Source organism: Microcebus murinus, chromosome 26, assembly GCF_040939455.1.
Source record: "Microcebus murinus isolate Inina chromosome 26, M.murinus_Inina_mat1.0, whole genome shotgun sequence".
NCBI classification, from domain to species: Eukaryota; Metazoa; Chordata; class Mammalia; order Primates; family Cheirogaleidae; genus Microcebus; species Microcebus murinus.
In genome coordinates, this window is record NC_134129.1 from 5,902,850 (window position 1) to 5,920,277 (window position 17,428).

The following is a 17,428-nucleotide window of genomic DNA, read 5'->3' on the forward strand; positions in this document are numbered from 1 at the left end:
AGCAGATTGCCCGCTGAGTGCAAAGCTGAAAACAGCTGACCTGGCTGGAAAGAAAGGATGGATGGATGGATGGTAGAACGTGAGGGTCAGGCGAAAACGCCTGCCCAAAGCTGTTTGCTTGCTGAGTGCAAAGGTCAGCTGAAAACAGCTGACCTGTATGGGAGTTGTTAAAGAAATTAACAAAGCGCCCCGAGCCTCTGCCTGTGTCCTTGGAAATAAATAAGGGGAGGACCCTAGCTGAGAAGGCCATTTTATTTCTTTTTCTCGTTTAATGCTCTGGCTGAAACTTCCAGTACACTGTGGAGTAGAAGTGGTGAAACAAGGCGTCTTTGTTTCCTTCCTAACCTTAGGGAGAAAGTCTTTGTTTGGTCTTCACCAATAAATATGATGTTAGTTGTGGGTTTTCATAGACGCTTTTTATCATGTTGAGAAAATTTCTTCTAACACTACTCTGGGGAGTGCTTCAATCATGTAAAAGTATGTGATTGATTTTTGTGTAAGGATTGAATAATCCTTACATTTCTGGACAATTCATGGTTGGTCGTAGTGTACTTTTTATATGTTAGTGGATTCAATGAGCTATGACTTTCTTAAGAATTTTTGCATCTATAGTCAAGAAAGATATTATTTCATATTTTTTTTTCTTGAGATGTCTTTGTCTTCCTTTGGTATCTGGATAAAGATAGCCTTATATAGTGAGTAGGAAAGGGTAGAGAACACTCTTTTCTTGCATTTTTAAAAGAGTTTTCAAAGAACTAGTGTTACATCTTCTTTAAATATTTGGTAGAAATCTCCCGTTGTGGGCTTTTTCTTTGGGATGTTTTTGATTACTGATTTAATCTCTCTACTTATTAAATGTATGTTGAAATTGTCCATTTCTTCTTGAATCAGATTATGTAATTTGGGTTTTTAATTTTTTTCCATTTTATCTAGGCTATCTAGTTTGTTTTTTGTTTATAGTATTCTCTTATAATTTTTTGATTTCTAAATGATCACAAATAATGTCCCAATTTTCATTTTTCATGTCGTTATTTGCATTTTTCCCCTTTGTTCTTTGCCAGTCTACCTAAAAGTTTATCAATCATCTTTGATCTTTCAAATCAATCAAGTTTTGTATTTTTGATTGTCTCTTGTTTTTCTGTGCTCTATTTTATCTCTATTCTAATGTTTATTATCTCTTTTATCTGCTAGCTTTGGGTTAGTTTGCTCTTCTTCCTCTGGTTTCATATAGCATGAGTTAGGTTACTGACTTAATATTATTCTTATTTTCTATGCAGATATTTACAGGTATAATTGCTTTTCTTTGAACACTGCTTTCTTTGCACTCCATAAATTCTGGTTTGTTGAGTTATACTTTCCATTTTTTCTCAAAGGATTTTTTAATTTTACATGAAATTTTTCTTTTACCTTTTGGTCGCATAACAGTGCATTTTTAAAATGTCTATGTATTTGTGAATTCTCCAGTATTTCTTCTGTTATCGGTTTCTGATTTCATTCCATTTTATTTAAAGAAGACCCTTCATATGATTTCTTTTTCTTTTTTCTTTTTCACAGAAAACTTTTTTCATCGGCCTTTTGGCAAGAGGCACTAAGTTATTTGCCTGGGAAAATAATCCCATCATATTTACTTCTGCTGTAACCAGCGTGTGGCTTCCTCTTTGCTGACACCATACAATTCATTGAGATTCTGAATAAAACTAAAATGAGGAGGAAGGTAGGATTCACTTTCTATCTGACTCCTGACTACCAGAGAAGGGATACTGATTTCCTTCTGCCCTTGGAATGTGTGATTATTAGCATTTGGACCTGGATTAGAATCTATACTAACAACTTTTCTGGGCTTCCAACTCAAAGATGGGAGATCATGGGAATCTCACACTTCATATTTATTTGAACCAATATATTATGTTTCTATAGATAGATATGTGTGTGTATATATAAATACATATGTATATATATAAATCACTTATTGGTTCTGTTTTTTGGAGAACCCTAAATAAACAGATTTTGATACACAGAGTTTTAAGAAACAGAATTTTAGGGGTGAATTTTATGAATTAGTTCCAGGGCTTTTGGAATTGGCATTCTGATATTATTTTATTTAAATAGGTGAATGATTCTACTTTCTGTGGTACAAAAGCATTGACAGTCTATGTAGTAAACTAGAAATAGGAATAGGCAAAATATCTGCAATCAACTCTCCTAATCAACCACTTATAAGGAGCAAGGAGGTAGGTGATTGAGTAGATGACACTTGCTAACATTTATAGAAATCATAAATATGACATTGGTTGGTGGCTACTAATGTCACTGGACAAGTGGTGAAAGAAAAGCATCAGTGCAGAATTTGAAATTCATGTCTAAGTGCAGTATAAATGATCAGAAGGCTTCTATGTGTGTCCTGAAGAAGACTCCTATCTCCCATAGCCACAAGACTAATGTGGCTGAAAATCCAGTGCGCAATCTCATACTTTGCGCGTTAATTTAAAATACAAGTTCAACTGGCATAAAAGGTTGTCTTCTGTTAAGGTGGGATCATTGATTGAGACAGAATGAGATCCTGTAAGTTGGGAAGGAGACGTGAAAGGACCATAATGAAGCTGGGGCTAGTACCCCTTAATTCTGAGGAGTCTTTGCCAATGGACAGGGTCACCCCACCCCAACAGAAACAATTTTCTCATGTCTGGGGGAAGTTGCTTCCCCACCAACAGTGGCGACAGCAATCCCACCTTCAGAGGTATTGGACTTATCAGCCCCAGTGCTGTCAGCCTTTCCACCTCTGAGACTACTAACCCTGCACTGCCTGAAGGAACCGTAATGGCCTTCCTGGAGGCGGGTCCCATGCAAAATAATGCTGATTCCTCTAAGGACAAATGCTCACCAACATCTTGGAACAAAGATTTAGTCTTCATCCATTTTCTGTTGGTGTAATAGAATGCCATAAACTGAATCATTTATTGAAAAGAAATGTGGGAGGAGGAGCCAAGATGGCGGACGAGAAACACCGCCAGACAGAGTGTCTCTGCAGAAAAGACAGATTCTAGCAGAAATTAGAAAAAAGAAGCAAGAAGACGAGCATACAGCGGATAAAGGTCGGAAGGAGGGGTACCTGAGACCCCAGGAGACTCCACGGGAGGAGACTGTGGAGGAGAACTGGAGGCTGAGACCACCGGAGCAGTCCGGAGAACAGCAGCAAGGGTAGGTGGATTTGCTGTTTCCCCTCCCCTGCAATTGGGACTGCTGGTGGGCTCCCCAGCGGGTGGAGAGACCTGCGGACACCAGCCCAGAGACGGCCACCGCCAGCCAGCGGTGAGCCTGTAGCAGACCTGGCACCAGGTTGCCAACTCCCTCGGGGCACCTCCGTGTGCACATTCCCGAGCCTCGTGGCAGGCGCCATATTGCCTCCTCCTCCCCTCCGCCGACCCTACCCGAGGCTGCCCAGAGAGACAATATAGCCACCAGCCGGAGGCACCTCCAGGGAACAGGACCTTCCCTTTTGGGACCCGACAGCTGACTCAGGGGAACTCAGACTGTGAGCTCCCTACCCGCCAGCCCTCCCAGGTGCTGCTGGCACAGAGTTCCCAGGAGAACGGTGCTGACTCAGAGGCTGAGAGACATAGACCCAGCTTGGGCTCCCTGTGGGTGAATTGGGAGGGAACTCCTCTCCCTGGTGGGGATACAGTTTGAACTCTGGGACGCAGAGGTCGGACCTGCAGACCAGATCCCGTGCACCGAGGTCTAGCATTGCCCGGGGCACAGAAGGGATATATGTGAACAGCCTACTGAGGTGTGTGTGCCTTCAGGGGCAGATCAGCGTCCTAAAAGGCAACCCTCCTCCCAAAAGGAGGACAAACGCCCAGCCCAGGAGGCGTTCCTGCGCAGGGAACCTCCCTGCCGGCATCACAGTCCAGGGAGGCCTGGTGGCGTGTGGTCTGGCCTGCTGGCAGAGACCCAGGAGTAGCTGCGGAGTTGGGGAGGGTGGAAAGAAGCGAGGCCTGCTGCAGACTGCGGGTCTCAGACAGCCCCACCCCCACACACAGACTTTCTGGCTGAGCGGGACCATTCCAGCCCCGTATACATATGATATATGTATACAATTGAATATTACTCTATTTTAAGAAATGACAGTGATATAGCATCTCTTATATTTTCCTGGATAGAGCTTGAGCCCATTATCCAAAGTGAGATATCACAAGAATGGAAGAATAGGCGGCACATGTCCTCACCAAGAGGTAACCCCTAAGCCACCATTTTCTGACCCCTGAAGTAATTTTTAAAAATCAGGAAGAAATTCTAATCTCTAAAAATAAAACAGAGAGATTAATCTTTGTGACCTTGGATTTGCTATTAGTTTCTTAGATATAACAACAACAAAAGCAACCAAATTAAAATAGATAAATTGAACTTCATCAAAATTAGTGCTTTTGTGCTTCAAAACACACCATCAAGAAAATGATAGTCAAACACCAGAATTAGAAAATATATTTGCAAATTATGTGTCTCATAAGGGACAATTATCAAAAATATATTTGAAAATACAACTCAAAAGTTAGACAAATAAGTAACTCAAGAATGGGCTAAAGATCTGAATAGAAATTTCTTCCAAGAAATAAATACAATATCTGATAAGCACAAGAAAAAATTCTCTACACCATTAGAAAATAAGGAAATGTAAAGCTATCACTTCAGTCCCACTGGCTATAATCAACACATGTATAATTAAAAGTGCTTGCAAAGATGTGGAGAAATGGAAACCCATTGCTGTTGGGGATTGAATATGGTGCAGCCATTGTGGAAAACAGTCTAGCAATTCCTCAAAATGATAAACATACAGGTAGCATATGACCCAGTAATTCTACTTATAGGCATATACCCAAAAGAAATCAAAATATGTCCATACAAAGTTTAAATATGAATAATAAAAAACATTATAATGATGTGAATAAACAATAAATAACATTCACGCATGTTAATAAATAACTTTTGGCCTTCATAAAAGCAAAAATTGAACAAAATCAATGTCTATTAATTGAAAAATGAATAAATAAAATGTGTCTATCCATATGATACAATACTATTTGGAAATAAAAAGGAGTGATGTCCCTATATAAGGAATTCCATGGATGACCCTTTTTAAACATTATGCTAAGTATAAAATGCAACCCACAAAAGACCACATAATTTATGATTCCATTTATTGAATTGCACGGAAAAAGAAAATTTATAGACACAGAAATTACATATGTGGTTGCGTTAGGGGAGGAGGGTGTAGAAATGTAGTGTGAGGAGATTAAAGCTAAAGCACACAGGAATTCTTTTGGGGAGATAACACCATTTGATATAGTGGATGTACAATTCTTTGAGTGTCTTATGAAACATTTAATTTTAATCCATCCTTGGTTAATCATATCGTTTATACATTATATATCAACAAAGTTTTACAAAAAATATCCCCATAGACAAGAAATACAGACTCAGCTGTATAATTACTTTATTTCAATAAAGTACTAGTTAAGTTATATTTTTAATTCATAATGGTTAATTCCTATCTTTCCTTATGCTTAGGAAGGTGAGCTTTTATGACTATGAATCAGATGAGTGTAGGTTTTCTAAATCCAATTATGATATGAGTATATAAGATGATATGTAAATCTCAGAAATATTATGGAAAAATTATAGGATCAGTTAGAATCTTGTGGTCAACATTTCTACATTACATCCACAAAGTCACAAATGTACAAATTACAGAACTTAGTATTTCTTTAAGCAATTTAGTATCTACTTTATTACACATTTTCTTTATCCCTAATAAAAGTTAATGGACACATCAAGAAACATCTTGATGAAGGCAGACTTGTAGATTGAGGAGTTACACATTGTTCTAGCACAACTATTAATGTAGCATTGAGGAAGTTATTTCTCCTTGTGTTCCTTCTTTTCCTTATTTAGAAATTAAAATATTTTTTCTATAGAACCAAAAGAATTCCTTCACAATTGAGAGACAGGTCTGTCTCAGAAACAAACAAGTAAAATCTGAGGTTTCCAAGGTTTCTAAGTTCCTTCACTAAGGGCTTGGAGGTTATCTGTTTTAAAGACAAAAATCTTACTGATGTGTGAACATCCAAGTTTGTGTCTACATTTTATTAAATTATATGTCTAAGTTAAGTAAAATATGAGCCACATGAAGTGGTAGCAAATTCTATACATTCCTATAATTTAAAAAGAACTCTAGTTTCCATGTGTAAATATTTATTCTTAAAATAATAATATTAATAATATCTTCCCATGAATCCAAAGAAGTAGTATCTAAAAGGATTTCAACCACATTTTCAGAAAAATTCTTTATACACTAGAAGAACCAAGGATCATCAGACTACCTTCATAAATTGTTGTAACTGTATTCAGTACTTATTACAATTAGGTTTATGTGTTTTGTAGCATTAATTGACAGCAGAGCTCAAATAAATGTATATATGTTAGTACAGCAGCTCTAGAAAATAAGCCACTACATGGGTAATTCCAGAGTGGCTTATATTAGTAATTACTGAGCCTTGTGAATATATTGATGTGATCCTAGAGAAATAATCTATTTTAAAAATTCCCTTAGCACTTTCCTTTTGTTATACAAACCTATGAGCAACATATATGGTTCATGGGAATTAAATCATGCCTATAGATAAATAGGTGTATATGTTTGTTTTATTAAAGCACAAACACTTTCTATGTCTTTAGCTACATTATTCCAACTCCTTTCAGGAAATTACTTTTATATTCTCAAGACAACTCTCTTGTGTCATCTATGTTTTCTTTTCTTTCTTCTTTTCAGGCAAAAACACTACATTATATGAAACAACGAAGAAAGCTGATATGTGGCTTATTCGAAACTATTGGGATTTTGATTTTCCTCGCCCACTCTTACCAAATTTTGATTTTGTTGACGGACTCCACTGCAAACCTGCCAAACCCCTGCCTAAGGTAAACATGTTCCTATTTGTTTGGTTTTGTTTATTGATTGTAAGAGTTGAGGCTCTTCACTATTGTTCTAGCTTAAACGGAACACCGTTCCTCGCCAATGTTAAGGTGTCCCCAAAATATTGACAGCAAAACTTAATGTTTACTTATTTCACTCCAGCATTGAAATCATTCCTCACTGAGATCCCAGAGTTTTACCTCTTAGAGCACCAAAGGAAAGGTTTACCTTATCAGAGCAGGTGTTTCCTGCCTTAGGCCAAGTCTACAGGACACCTCAATAAAGCTGCCCGGGGAAACTTTTGCCTCAACCTCATAATTGCCTAAGAGAGAAGCACAGAGAAAATGTACAGTGTGTATATAATAATAAAAAAATATATTCTATTACTTCTGTCTTAAAAGTGACCATACATTTTAATATTTGTGGATTTTAAAACAGTAAAACTTTTGGCAAAATATATCAACCATTTTAAAAATGCACATAGCTGTTGTCTCATACCTAACAATGACCTAGGAAATATGATCATTCAACTATGTACCATCTAATTCTATGTATCAATGGAACCCTTGGGACGATTTCACTAAAATTCTAAACCACAATATCATAATCCAGAATGTCAGTGACTATCAACCTTCACCCACTGTCTGTGTGTGTGTGTGGGAAAAGACTGGGAAATTCTCACACACTTGAAGTGAGGGAGAAAAGATTATAGACCTGAAGAAATGTGGATATAAAATCGTCCCAACTCTTAGTAAGATAGCCTCCTGGTAATAATCAGAGAATGACACCTATGTCTCCAAACCAAAAAAACATCTATAGAAAAATGCCTGAAATGAACTAGCAATTTAGAATTACAACCATATAGAATTAAAGCCAAGTGAAGGCCTCTTTTTAAAAAGTAAATTATATTAGTAAATACAATAATATAGTTGAACAGTCTGGGTATAATATTTTCTAGCACCATCTCTCCGAGCTACATTGCAATAACTCCACTTCATTTCTTCCTCCAATACACATACATACATGCATACACATGCAAACACATATTTGCACAAAACCACAATAGATGCCATCTATCCCATAATACACATTACTTTCCAAATAAACTCAGTGATTAACTCAGTTAAAAACTAGCCCCTGGGCCGGGCGCGGTGGCTCAAGCCTGTAATCCTAGCACTCTGGGAGGCCGAGGTGGGCGGATTGCTCGAGGTCAGGAGTTCGAAACCAGCCTGAGCAAGAGCGAGACCCCGTCTCTAATATAAATAGAAAGAAATTAATTGGCCAACTAATATATATATATAAAATTAGCCGGGCATGGTGGCGCATGCCTGTAGTCCCAGCTACTCGGGAGGCTGAGGCAGAAGGATCGCTTGAGCCCAGGAGTCTGAGGTTGCTGTGAGCTAGGCTGACGCCACGGCACTCACTCTAGCCTGGGCAACAAGTGAGACTCTGTCTCAAAAAAAAAACAAACTAGCCCCTGCTCTAATAATTTTAATAATACTTGATTTTCTATTCTTAGATGTTTTAAACAATCTTTTCAAATATGTTTCTTATACTGACACCCGTTTGTGACGGAACACATTCTTTCTTCACAGGAGATGGAAGACTTTGTCCAGAGCTCTGGAGAAAATGGCGTTGTGGTGTTTTCTCTGGGGTCGATGCTCAGTAACATGACAGAAGAAAGGGCCAATGTGATCGCTTCAGCCCTTGCCCAGACCCCACAAAAGGTTGGAGATAGCGCCTAATGGTGGACAGCTACTGAATCCCTCTGTTCAACTTTGTGAAGAGTATGGCTGCAGAAATTTTCTGTCAAAAGCATTAACTGTTAGGATAGCTCTACTTATCTCAGATATCAGCTCAAAAACTAAAATATATATGGAAGATGCTACAATAGTAAGTAGGAGGGTTTTCATTTGTAATAACTTTGGCATTAACAGTGTGATCACAAGAAATATACTGAAAAGGTGCAGTAAAGTTTTGATGTTATTAAATATCATGGTATTGAAAGCATGTAAACAGACATCAATAAATTCTACCCTGTCATTTAATCCTGTTTAACAGACTTCCTGAGGGCTCTGTACACACTACAGATATTATCAGAAAGAAATTAAATTTTAGTGAGTGTCTGCACTAGCACAATAACAATCAGCAGGTATTAAGAAAAGTCTGCAATGCATTGCAGGTTAGGGTTCCCATGTGATCTCACCTTTTGTAACTCCTATAAATTTGGAAAAAGCCTAATTGGTGTGCAGTCAGGGTTCTATTCAGAGACAGGATGATTGGGCTGAGAAATCAGTACTCCAGGTACCCACCTAGCCAAGTCGAATTAGAGAAAGAAAAACTCACCTGCCTTGCTGGACAGGCCTGGATGTAACGTTAAGACGCAGTTGGCATCCTTCCCTAACAGAACCTGTGCGTTATAATACATGGCCCCACACGACTCTGACCAAACCACTAGACAAACACCTCCTTTGGATTGAGGAAAGAGAATGGAATAAAGGAAATAATCAGAATGAAGGCAGGAATGGGAAGAGGTTCAGAGACCCCTTCAATAAAATATAGTATGAAAGTATTTCCCATTAATAATATATAGAATACATTAGCAGTCTATGTATATTCATGAATGACATTTTAAGTTTTCTATCTGACATAGAACTCCCCTAATGACCTGTGCTACTTTTTTGCTGAAAACTCAAAATACTTCAACACTAAAATAGCAAGTGGAAGGTAAACAGGTCTAAAATTCATTCAAGTTTATATGGATTGACCAGGGAGATCTACAGTAAGCTTATTGTGGTACTGGCCATGGAAATGGCTTGGTTATAGTAGACCATATGAATCACTTCTGTAGCCTATCATCTAGGTGTTTATGATCTATTAAATAAAATTTTAGCAAAATGGAATTTTGGACTTTTTCAACAGCTGTGTTGTTATTCATCGATTGACCACCAGCACTGTTTTTCTACATTGAAAGAATTTTCAAAACTAGAAATAGTGATAACATTCCAGTTTTTGTCAAAAATTGCAACTTGAACTTCTTCTTGGTAGAAGTGCTTAATAAATTCTACTTAACAGTGGTCATGCATACTACCAATGCAGCATGGCTATCTTCCTCACAGGTAGCTCGTCTGACAGATTAGTTTTGTAGATCAAATAATGTCAAACTCTAAAGAAATTACTTATATAAAAAGTACATATAAACGAACGACTACTCATATTACTGAAAAGCTTGAGGTGATAGCCACAATTCCCATGATTGCAATTTACACATTCTATGCCTGTATGAACATATCATGTGTACATAAGTATAAATATTCACTGCCCAAGGTAATTAAATTTAAAATTTGAAAGAAGGAATAAACAGAATATTATTAAATTTAGAAGATGGCAGCTAATAGAAAATGCACAAATAAAATAAATGCAAAGATCATTACTGATGTATGAGTTTTATATTACAATTATATTGACTGTCAATTTTTTCAAATACTTGAATGTACCATTGAAAGTAGAATTCGTCTAACTTACTTAAAATTCTTTATATATCAAAGTGATTCTAACCATGAGCGCATAAAATCCGGTTATTCTTTTACCTCAGAGTTTTAGTAGTTCTCATTACTTAACAACTAACTTGTTCTCATTTCTTCATCTTTTATAAGAAGGGGATTTAACTAGATGGTTGATAATCCATTTAGATATTTACCCTGCCATAATTTGGAGTTCCCCCGTGCAACAAGGTATTTTTTTTACCCCGACAGGTTCTATGGAGATTTGATGGCAAGAAACCAGACACCTTAGGACCCAATACTCGGCTGTACAAGTGGTTGCCCCAGAATGACCTTCTTGGTAAGATACTGGAGAAAAAATACTGAATATGTGACTAACAGCCAATTAGAGTGATAGTAGGTCAACAGCAACGAACATATGGAATATTTATTTTTGAAAACACAAAAGTAAATGTAACTGCATTATATTTATTTTCAAGCCTTAGGGGAGAAGAATAAACCATAACAGTTCGCATTTTATTACATACACTCATATGCTTTCTGTGCAAAAACAAAGTATCCTTTTATGAGGTGTAATTGGTTATCAGATAATATTCAATAGCGTCCTGGGTTGTCTGTCTGTCTCCTATTTCTACAACTTCACCCCTGTCCTTCTCCCTACTGCAAGGTTATTCCACTTGGCACTGAACAAGAACAGTTGCTCTTCCATTACCGGTGACTCTGCATTTTCCATGGGAATAAATCCCAGGCTTTACTGTAATGGGCTCACACCCTCTGAAGGAAGTGTGGCCTGTCCTTCCTCTGACCCCAGCCCTGCTCCCAGCACTCTCCCTGCTGCCCTGGGCACTCACATGTCAGACTCCCTGACTCCATGTTGCTTTCAGAGAATGTGTTTTTATTAATACATGCACAATCTTTTCCTTTTCTTCTTCCTTTTTTATATTTCACACATTTTATTTCTTTCACCCAAAATGTGCCTTTTCGTCTTTTCTGCTCACTAATCTTGTATCCATTTTTCCATTCTCGAGTCCCACACCATTTCTTCCATGCAGGCCTCACTTTCCTCTCCAGCAAAAGTAGGTGCTTCCTCCTCTGAAATCTGACAGCAATTTCAGGGCAGTGTCGTGGGTGTTCTAACCTGTTACCTAGAAAACATTACCACTTTCAGTGTCCTGTGTTGTGCATTTCCCATTTTATTCCTAAGAGTCATAGTGAATAATTCTACTGATATTCACCCAATTCTAGGTCATCCAAAAACCAAGGCTTTCATAACTCATGGTGGAGCCAATGGCGTCTATGAGGCCATCTACCACGGGGTCCCCATGGTGGGCATCCCTTTGTTTGCGGATCAACCAGACAACATTGCTCACATGAGGCCAAGGGAGCAGCTGTTAGAGTGGACTTCAGCACAATGTCAAGTACAGATTTGCTCAGTGCTTTGAAGACAGTCATTAATGACCCTATGTGAGTATACTAATTATTTTAATAAGTGGTATCGATAGATATGGTCTCTTGTCAACAAGGAAGATGAGATTCATCCCTTTTTCAGTAGATTAATATTGAAAGAATTTAAACTATATAACCAATGTCGAATCTGCTTTTATTTTCCACCATATATTTCACGGTTGCGTTGAACTCTCTAAATTTTATGGGTAAACAATTAGTGCAAAAATCTTCTACATAAGCATAATTTCCAATATATACATAAGTATAAAAAAAGATAAATTTTAAAAAACAAAACAGAATTCACAGTTAAAACAGGTAATGAACTTACAAATGTGATAAAATATTTTAATTCAATTCCTAAAATTTCTGAATGTGTCACTTTTTTCTTGCCCCCAAATTTACTTTTATATTATAATTACTTTAATAGCTTTGATAATGAGATATAATTTACAATTCATAAAGTTAACCTATTTTGAGTATAAAATTTAAATATTTTTAGTATTTTTAAAGAATCATGAAGCCATGGCCATAATATAATGTTAGAACTTTTGTGTCAACCCCAAAGAAACTTTATAGGGCATAGATGTCTTTTCCAATAAGATCCTAACGCCAGGTAAAGACCAATTTATTTTTGTCTCTATGAATTATCCTTTCTAGAATTCTGACATAAATGGAATCATGCAATTTATGATGTTTTGTAAATAGTTTTTTTTCACTAGGCATAATTGTTTTTAGTTTTATCCATGTTGTTGCATGTATCAATATTTTGTTCCCTTTTATTACTGTATAATGTCTTTAGGTACATGAATATACCATAGTTAATCCATCCATTTAGCAGCTCAGGGATATTTTGTTAATAAATATTGTTATGCACATTTTTGTGTGAAAATATGTTTTTCATATCATGACAGTAGAACTAATTAGTGGAAATGCTAGGCCCTATGGCAAATTTTGTTTGTGAGGAACTGCCGAATGGCTCTCCAATGTACATGCCCCATTTTTCATTACTAACAGCAGTATAGGAGCGTTTCAGTTCCTTTCTACTGTTTTCACGTCCTATCTCTCTTTTTGTTACAGCCATTATAATGTGTGTAAAGTAGTCTCTCATTAGTCTGAATTTGTATTTCTCTTATGGCTAAAATTTGAGCATCTCTTCCTCTGCTTACTGGTCATTAACATATCTTCTTTGGAGAAAATTCTATTTCAGAGAGTGAAGACAGAAAAGTAGAATAGAAGCAGAAAGACTTCTCAGGGGCCATTTCAACCACCAGGACATGATTCCCTTTGAAAACTTCAAGATGCTCATTCTCAGATTGCATTTCCACTGTCTTACTTACAGCACATAGGATGACTCATAATATTTCTTCTGCTAGAAAGACACTAGCTTTTGCACCTGGCCTCTCATTTTTCCCTTTTAAAAAAATTTTTAATGATAAAATTCCAATTTAAAAATCAAACTGACTACGATGACCCAAAATATTCAAATTGTATGTCAATATTGTGACATTTCCCTTGAATCATTTGGATGACACTTTTCCAAAATTATTCATGAATTTGATGTGGGTAGCCAATAAGCTTACTTTCAATGTTTGAATATTTATGACTTTTTTCCAGGTATAACGAGATTGCTATGAAATTATCAAGAATTCAACATGATCAGCCACTGAAGCCTCTTGATCGAGCAGTCTTCTGGATCGAGCTTGTCAAGCGCCACAAAGGAGCCAAACACCTTCGGGTTGCAGCCCACGACCTCCCCTGGTTCCAGTACCACTCTCTGGATGTGCTTGGGTTCCTGCTGGCCTGTGTGGCCACTGCTATATTCGTCATCACAAAGTGTTGTCTGTTTTTCTGCCGGATGATTGCTACAGCAGGAAAGAAGGAAAAAAGGAAATAATTACATCTAGGTTTGAAGCTGGAACCCCTGAAAGATGGGAATCCTTCAGTTTATTCGAGCAAGAAGAGCATGTAAGGTTACCTTCCTCCCGTGACCATTGCCTTTTCAGGATGTAGTTTGTCAAACCAAACTACGGTAGTAGTTTGTAGTTTGTTTATGTCGCAATTGATACTTCTTTAAAAGTTAGAAATATTTTATTGTGACGAGAAAAGAAAAGCTGGTGGAAAATTTTTAAAAGTTAAATATGATATGGGTTTATGGAGACATGAACTATTCCAATTCAGAAATTATATCAAAACTATTTATCAAACTTTATCATTTCCATATTGTACATGAACATGAGACTATCAATGTACCCTTGTTCAGTATTAATATTGTTTTACACATGCTTTGAATTCTTTCCATCATTTGGGTACAGTATTTCATAGTTTTAATTTCTGTTGAAAACTGTCCATCCCTTACACACTGCTCACAACCCTGACTGGTGTGCGCTGCAGGGTCAGGCTCTCAGATTTAAAAGGTGCTTCTTCTGCATCCCTGGGAGCCCAGACTCACAGGAACTGCTAGATTGCGAATGGGAGGACCCAGATATGCAATCAAGGCAACAACACTATCGGGCAGCTCTTCCCGAGGGCTTTAAAAACTCCCCTCCCACTCTTGGGGAGATTCCTGCTAAAGACTTCTGAGACCTCAGTTAAATCAGGACTTTACTGCAATATGTTGATGACATTCTAGTTGTCGGCACTGCAAAAAAAGGCATCCAACAAGAGCACTATTCTAACTCTAAACTTCCTGGCTGTATCCAAGGTATCCAAGAAAAAGGCTCAGATTTTACAGCCTTCAGTTAAATATCTTGGGTTCAGGTTTTCCCAGTGACAGAGAAACCTGCTCCCTGATTGGACGGAGGCCCTTGCAGAGCAGCCAGATCTCTCACTTGACAACAGCTGTGGAGTCTGAGACTTGGCCAGTTTCTGTCACGTCTGAATTCCTAAGTTGGGACTCATTGCTAAGCCTCTGTATGATGCCTTAAGGGGAGGAGATAATGAACTGTTAGAGTGAACTGGGGATGGCCAAAGGGCTTTCTGAAATATCTAGGAATAACTGTTAGTGCCCCAGCAATGGGACTCCCAGATATATGAAAACATTTTGATGTTTTTGTGCATAAGAAGCAAGGACTGAGTCTAGGAGTGCTGACTCAGGACCTGGGAAATATTAAGATATCCATTGCTTATTTCTCAAAGCACATGGACATTGTCACAAAGGGATGCCCTTCTTGCATTCAGGCTATTGCTGCCGCGTGTCACCTGCCTCAAGAGGCAGAGAAGTTTACAATAGGCCAGCCCAGCACTCTGCACACCCCACTGTGTGCTCCCCTTACTGGAACAGACAGGAGAATACTGGCTGGCCTCTGGGAGGCTTGAGAGATATCAGACCATCCTTTTGGATGCTCCAAATATAACACTGAGAGCAGTCTCTACCTTAAATCCTGACACCTTAGTTCCCCAAATGGCATCTGAACGTGTGCATGACTATTTACAAGTAATTGGATGAGTTGATTCTAGCCAGCTGGATCTAACTGACGCACCTCTAGGAAAACCCACACCTAGAGATATTTACCGATGGAAGCAGCTTTATGGACCAGGGACAATGGAGAGCTGGGTATGCAGCGATAACCCATCAACACATATTAGGGCTGAAGTCCTCCCTTCTGGAACCTCAGCACAGAAGGCAGAACTCGCAGCCCTTGTCTGGCACTTCAACTAGATAAAGGCACACAAGTGACCATTACCCCAACTCCAGGTATGCTTTTCCTGTTGTTCAGGTGCATGGAGCCATGTGTAAAGAAAGAGTACACTTAATGTCCAGTAATAAAGAAATAAAATATACCAAAGAAATCCTAGCCTTGCTAGATGCCATTTTAGCCCCCGAGGAAGTAGCTGCAGTTCATTGCCTTGGTCATCAGCAGACAGACGGTCTGGTGGCAACGGACACCATCAGGCAGCTCAGGCCACAAAGGAGGCAGCTACCCTTGGCATCACAGCAAAATCAGTTTTCCTGTCCTCTGTTGGCCCTTCACCCCTGCCTGGACTGCTTGTGCTGAAGGCAAGGGCCATGTGCGGTTGTTTTGAGCATGGAGGAGATATCTTTCTGTTTCCTCCTGAACAGTTTTTTGGTTTTTTTTATGTAGACGATCTTTGCACTAATTGGTTACTCATTAAATTCATAGAGTTCAATGCAACTTTGAAATAACTGGTGGAAAATAAAAGGAAGTTTCACATTGGTTATATAATTCAAATTCTTTCAATATTTACTCTGGTGCAAAATAAAACCAGGTTTCACATTGGTTATATAATTTAAATACTTTCAATATTAACTACTGGTGGAAAATAAAGCAGGTTTCACATTGGTTATATAATTTAAATTCTTTTAATATTAAACTACTGAAAAACAGATGAATCTCATCTTCTTTGTTGACAAGAGAACAAATTATATGTCTAATGAAGGACTATTTAAAATATACATTTTTAAAAACATAACTCAATAATAAAATAAAAATATTAAAATATGACTCAATACAAACACAAATGAGCAAAACAGAAAGGAACAAGGCATTTCAATAGAAATTCTGCCAAGAAAAATATACAATGGATGATAAGCACAAGAAAAACACTCTCAGCACTTTTAGAAAACAAACACGTGTCAAATGTAATGAGATATCACTTCACTCTCACTGACTATAATCAAAAGATAGATAATAAAAAGTGTTTCCAGGATGTGGAGAAACTGAAGCCCTCATAGAAGGCTGGTGGGAATGAAAAAGGTGCAGCCAATGTGGAAAACAGTCTAGCAATTTTCCCCAAAAGGATAAGCATAGAGGTAGCATATGGCCTAGCAATTCTACTTATAGGCATATACCAAAGAGAAATTAAAATATGTCGACTCAAAGCTTGTACATGAATGCTGATTAACAACATTACTCATAAAAGCCAAAAAACAAACAGAATCAATGTCCATCACTTGATAAATGAATAAATAAAATATTTATATCCGTAGTGTGGAATACTATTTGGCAATAAGGAATAGCATGGATGATCCTCTTTAGACATTATGCTAAGTGACAAATACCAGTCACAGAAGACCACATATTTTTTATTCTCTTTATCAAACTGTCCAGAAAAAGAAAATTTATAGATAAAAAACTAAATTAATGATTGCCCAGAGCAGACAGGATGGGGAAATGCAGAGTGGGGAGATAAAAGCAAAAGTGCACAGGGTTTCTTTTAGGGAGATAAAACTATTTGTTGTAATAGATGCACAATTCTGTGAATATACCTTAGTATATTGAACTATTGAATTTTAAACAATAATGGTGAATAATATGGCATGTGCATTATACATCAAAACAGTTTTACAAAAAAATATTTGAACCATGATATGCGAGAAATACTGACTCAGCTGTATAATTATTTTATTTCTAGTTCTGTGTGACGGGACTGCAGACCCAGGAGGCTCTCACTTGCCACTATTTTTGACAGAACTCTAAAATATATGACAGAAGACATGTTACTTGCACATGCAAAGTCATCAAAGTTGGCTGGATTAAGGAACTTATAA

At 37.6% G+C, this 17,428-nt stretch overlaps 1 protein-coding gene across 1 annotated transcript; it reads left to right on the forward strand.

Moving 5' to 3' along the window:
- Positions 1 to 1,829: 1,829 nt before the first annotated feature.
- LOC142864736 (UDP-glucuronosyltransferase 2B7-like) lies at positions 1,830 to 17,425 on the forward strand. Its single transcript, XM_075997848.1, is given in 8 exon segments — positions 1,830 to 3,198; positions 6,827 to 6,975; positions 8,566 to 8,697; positions 10,726 to 10,813; positions 11,719 to 11,844; positions 11,847 to 11,937; positions 13,534 to 13,884; positions 17,293 to 17,425. Coding segments are annotated over 6 exon segments (825 nt in total). The 5' UTR covers positions 1,830 to 3,198; positions 6,827 to 6,867; the 3' UTR covers positions 13,814 to 13,884; positions 17,293 to 17,425.
- Positions 17,426 to 17,428: the final 3 nt, after the last annotated feature.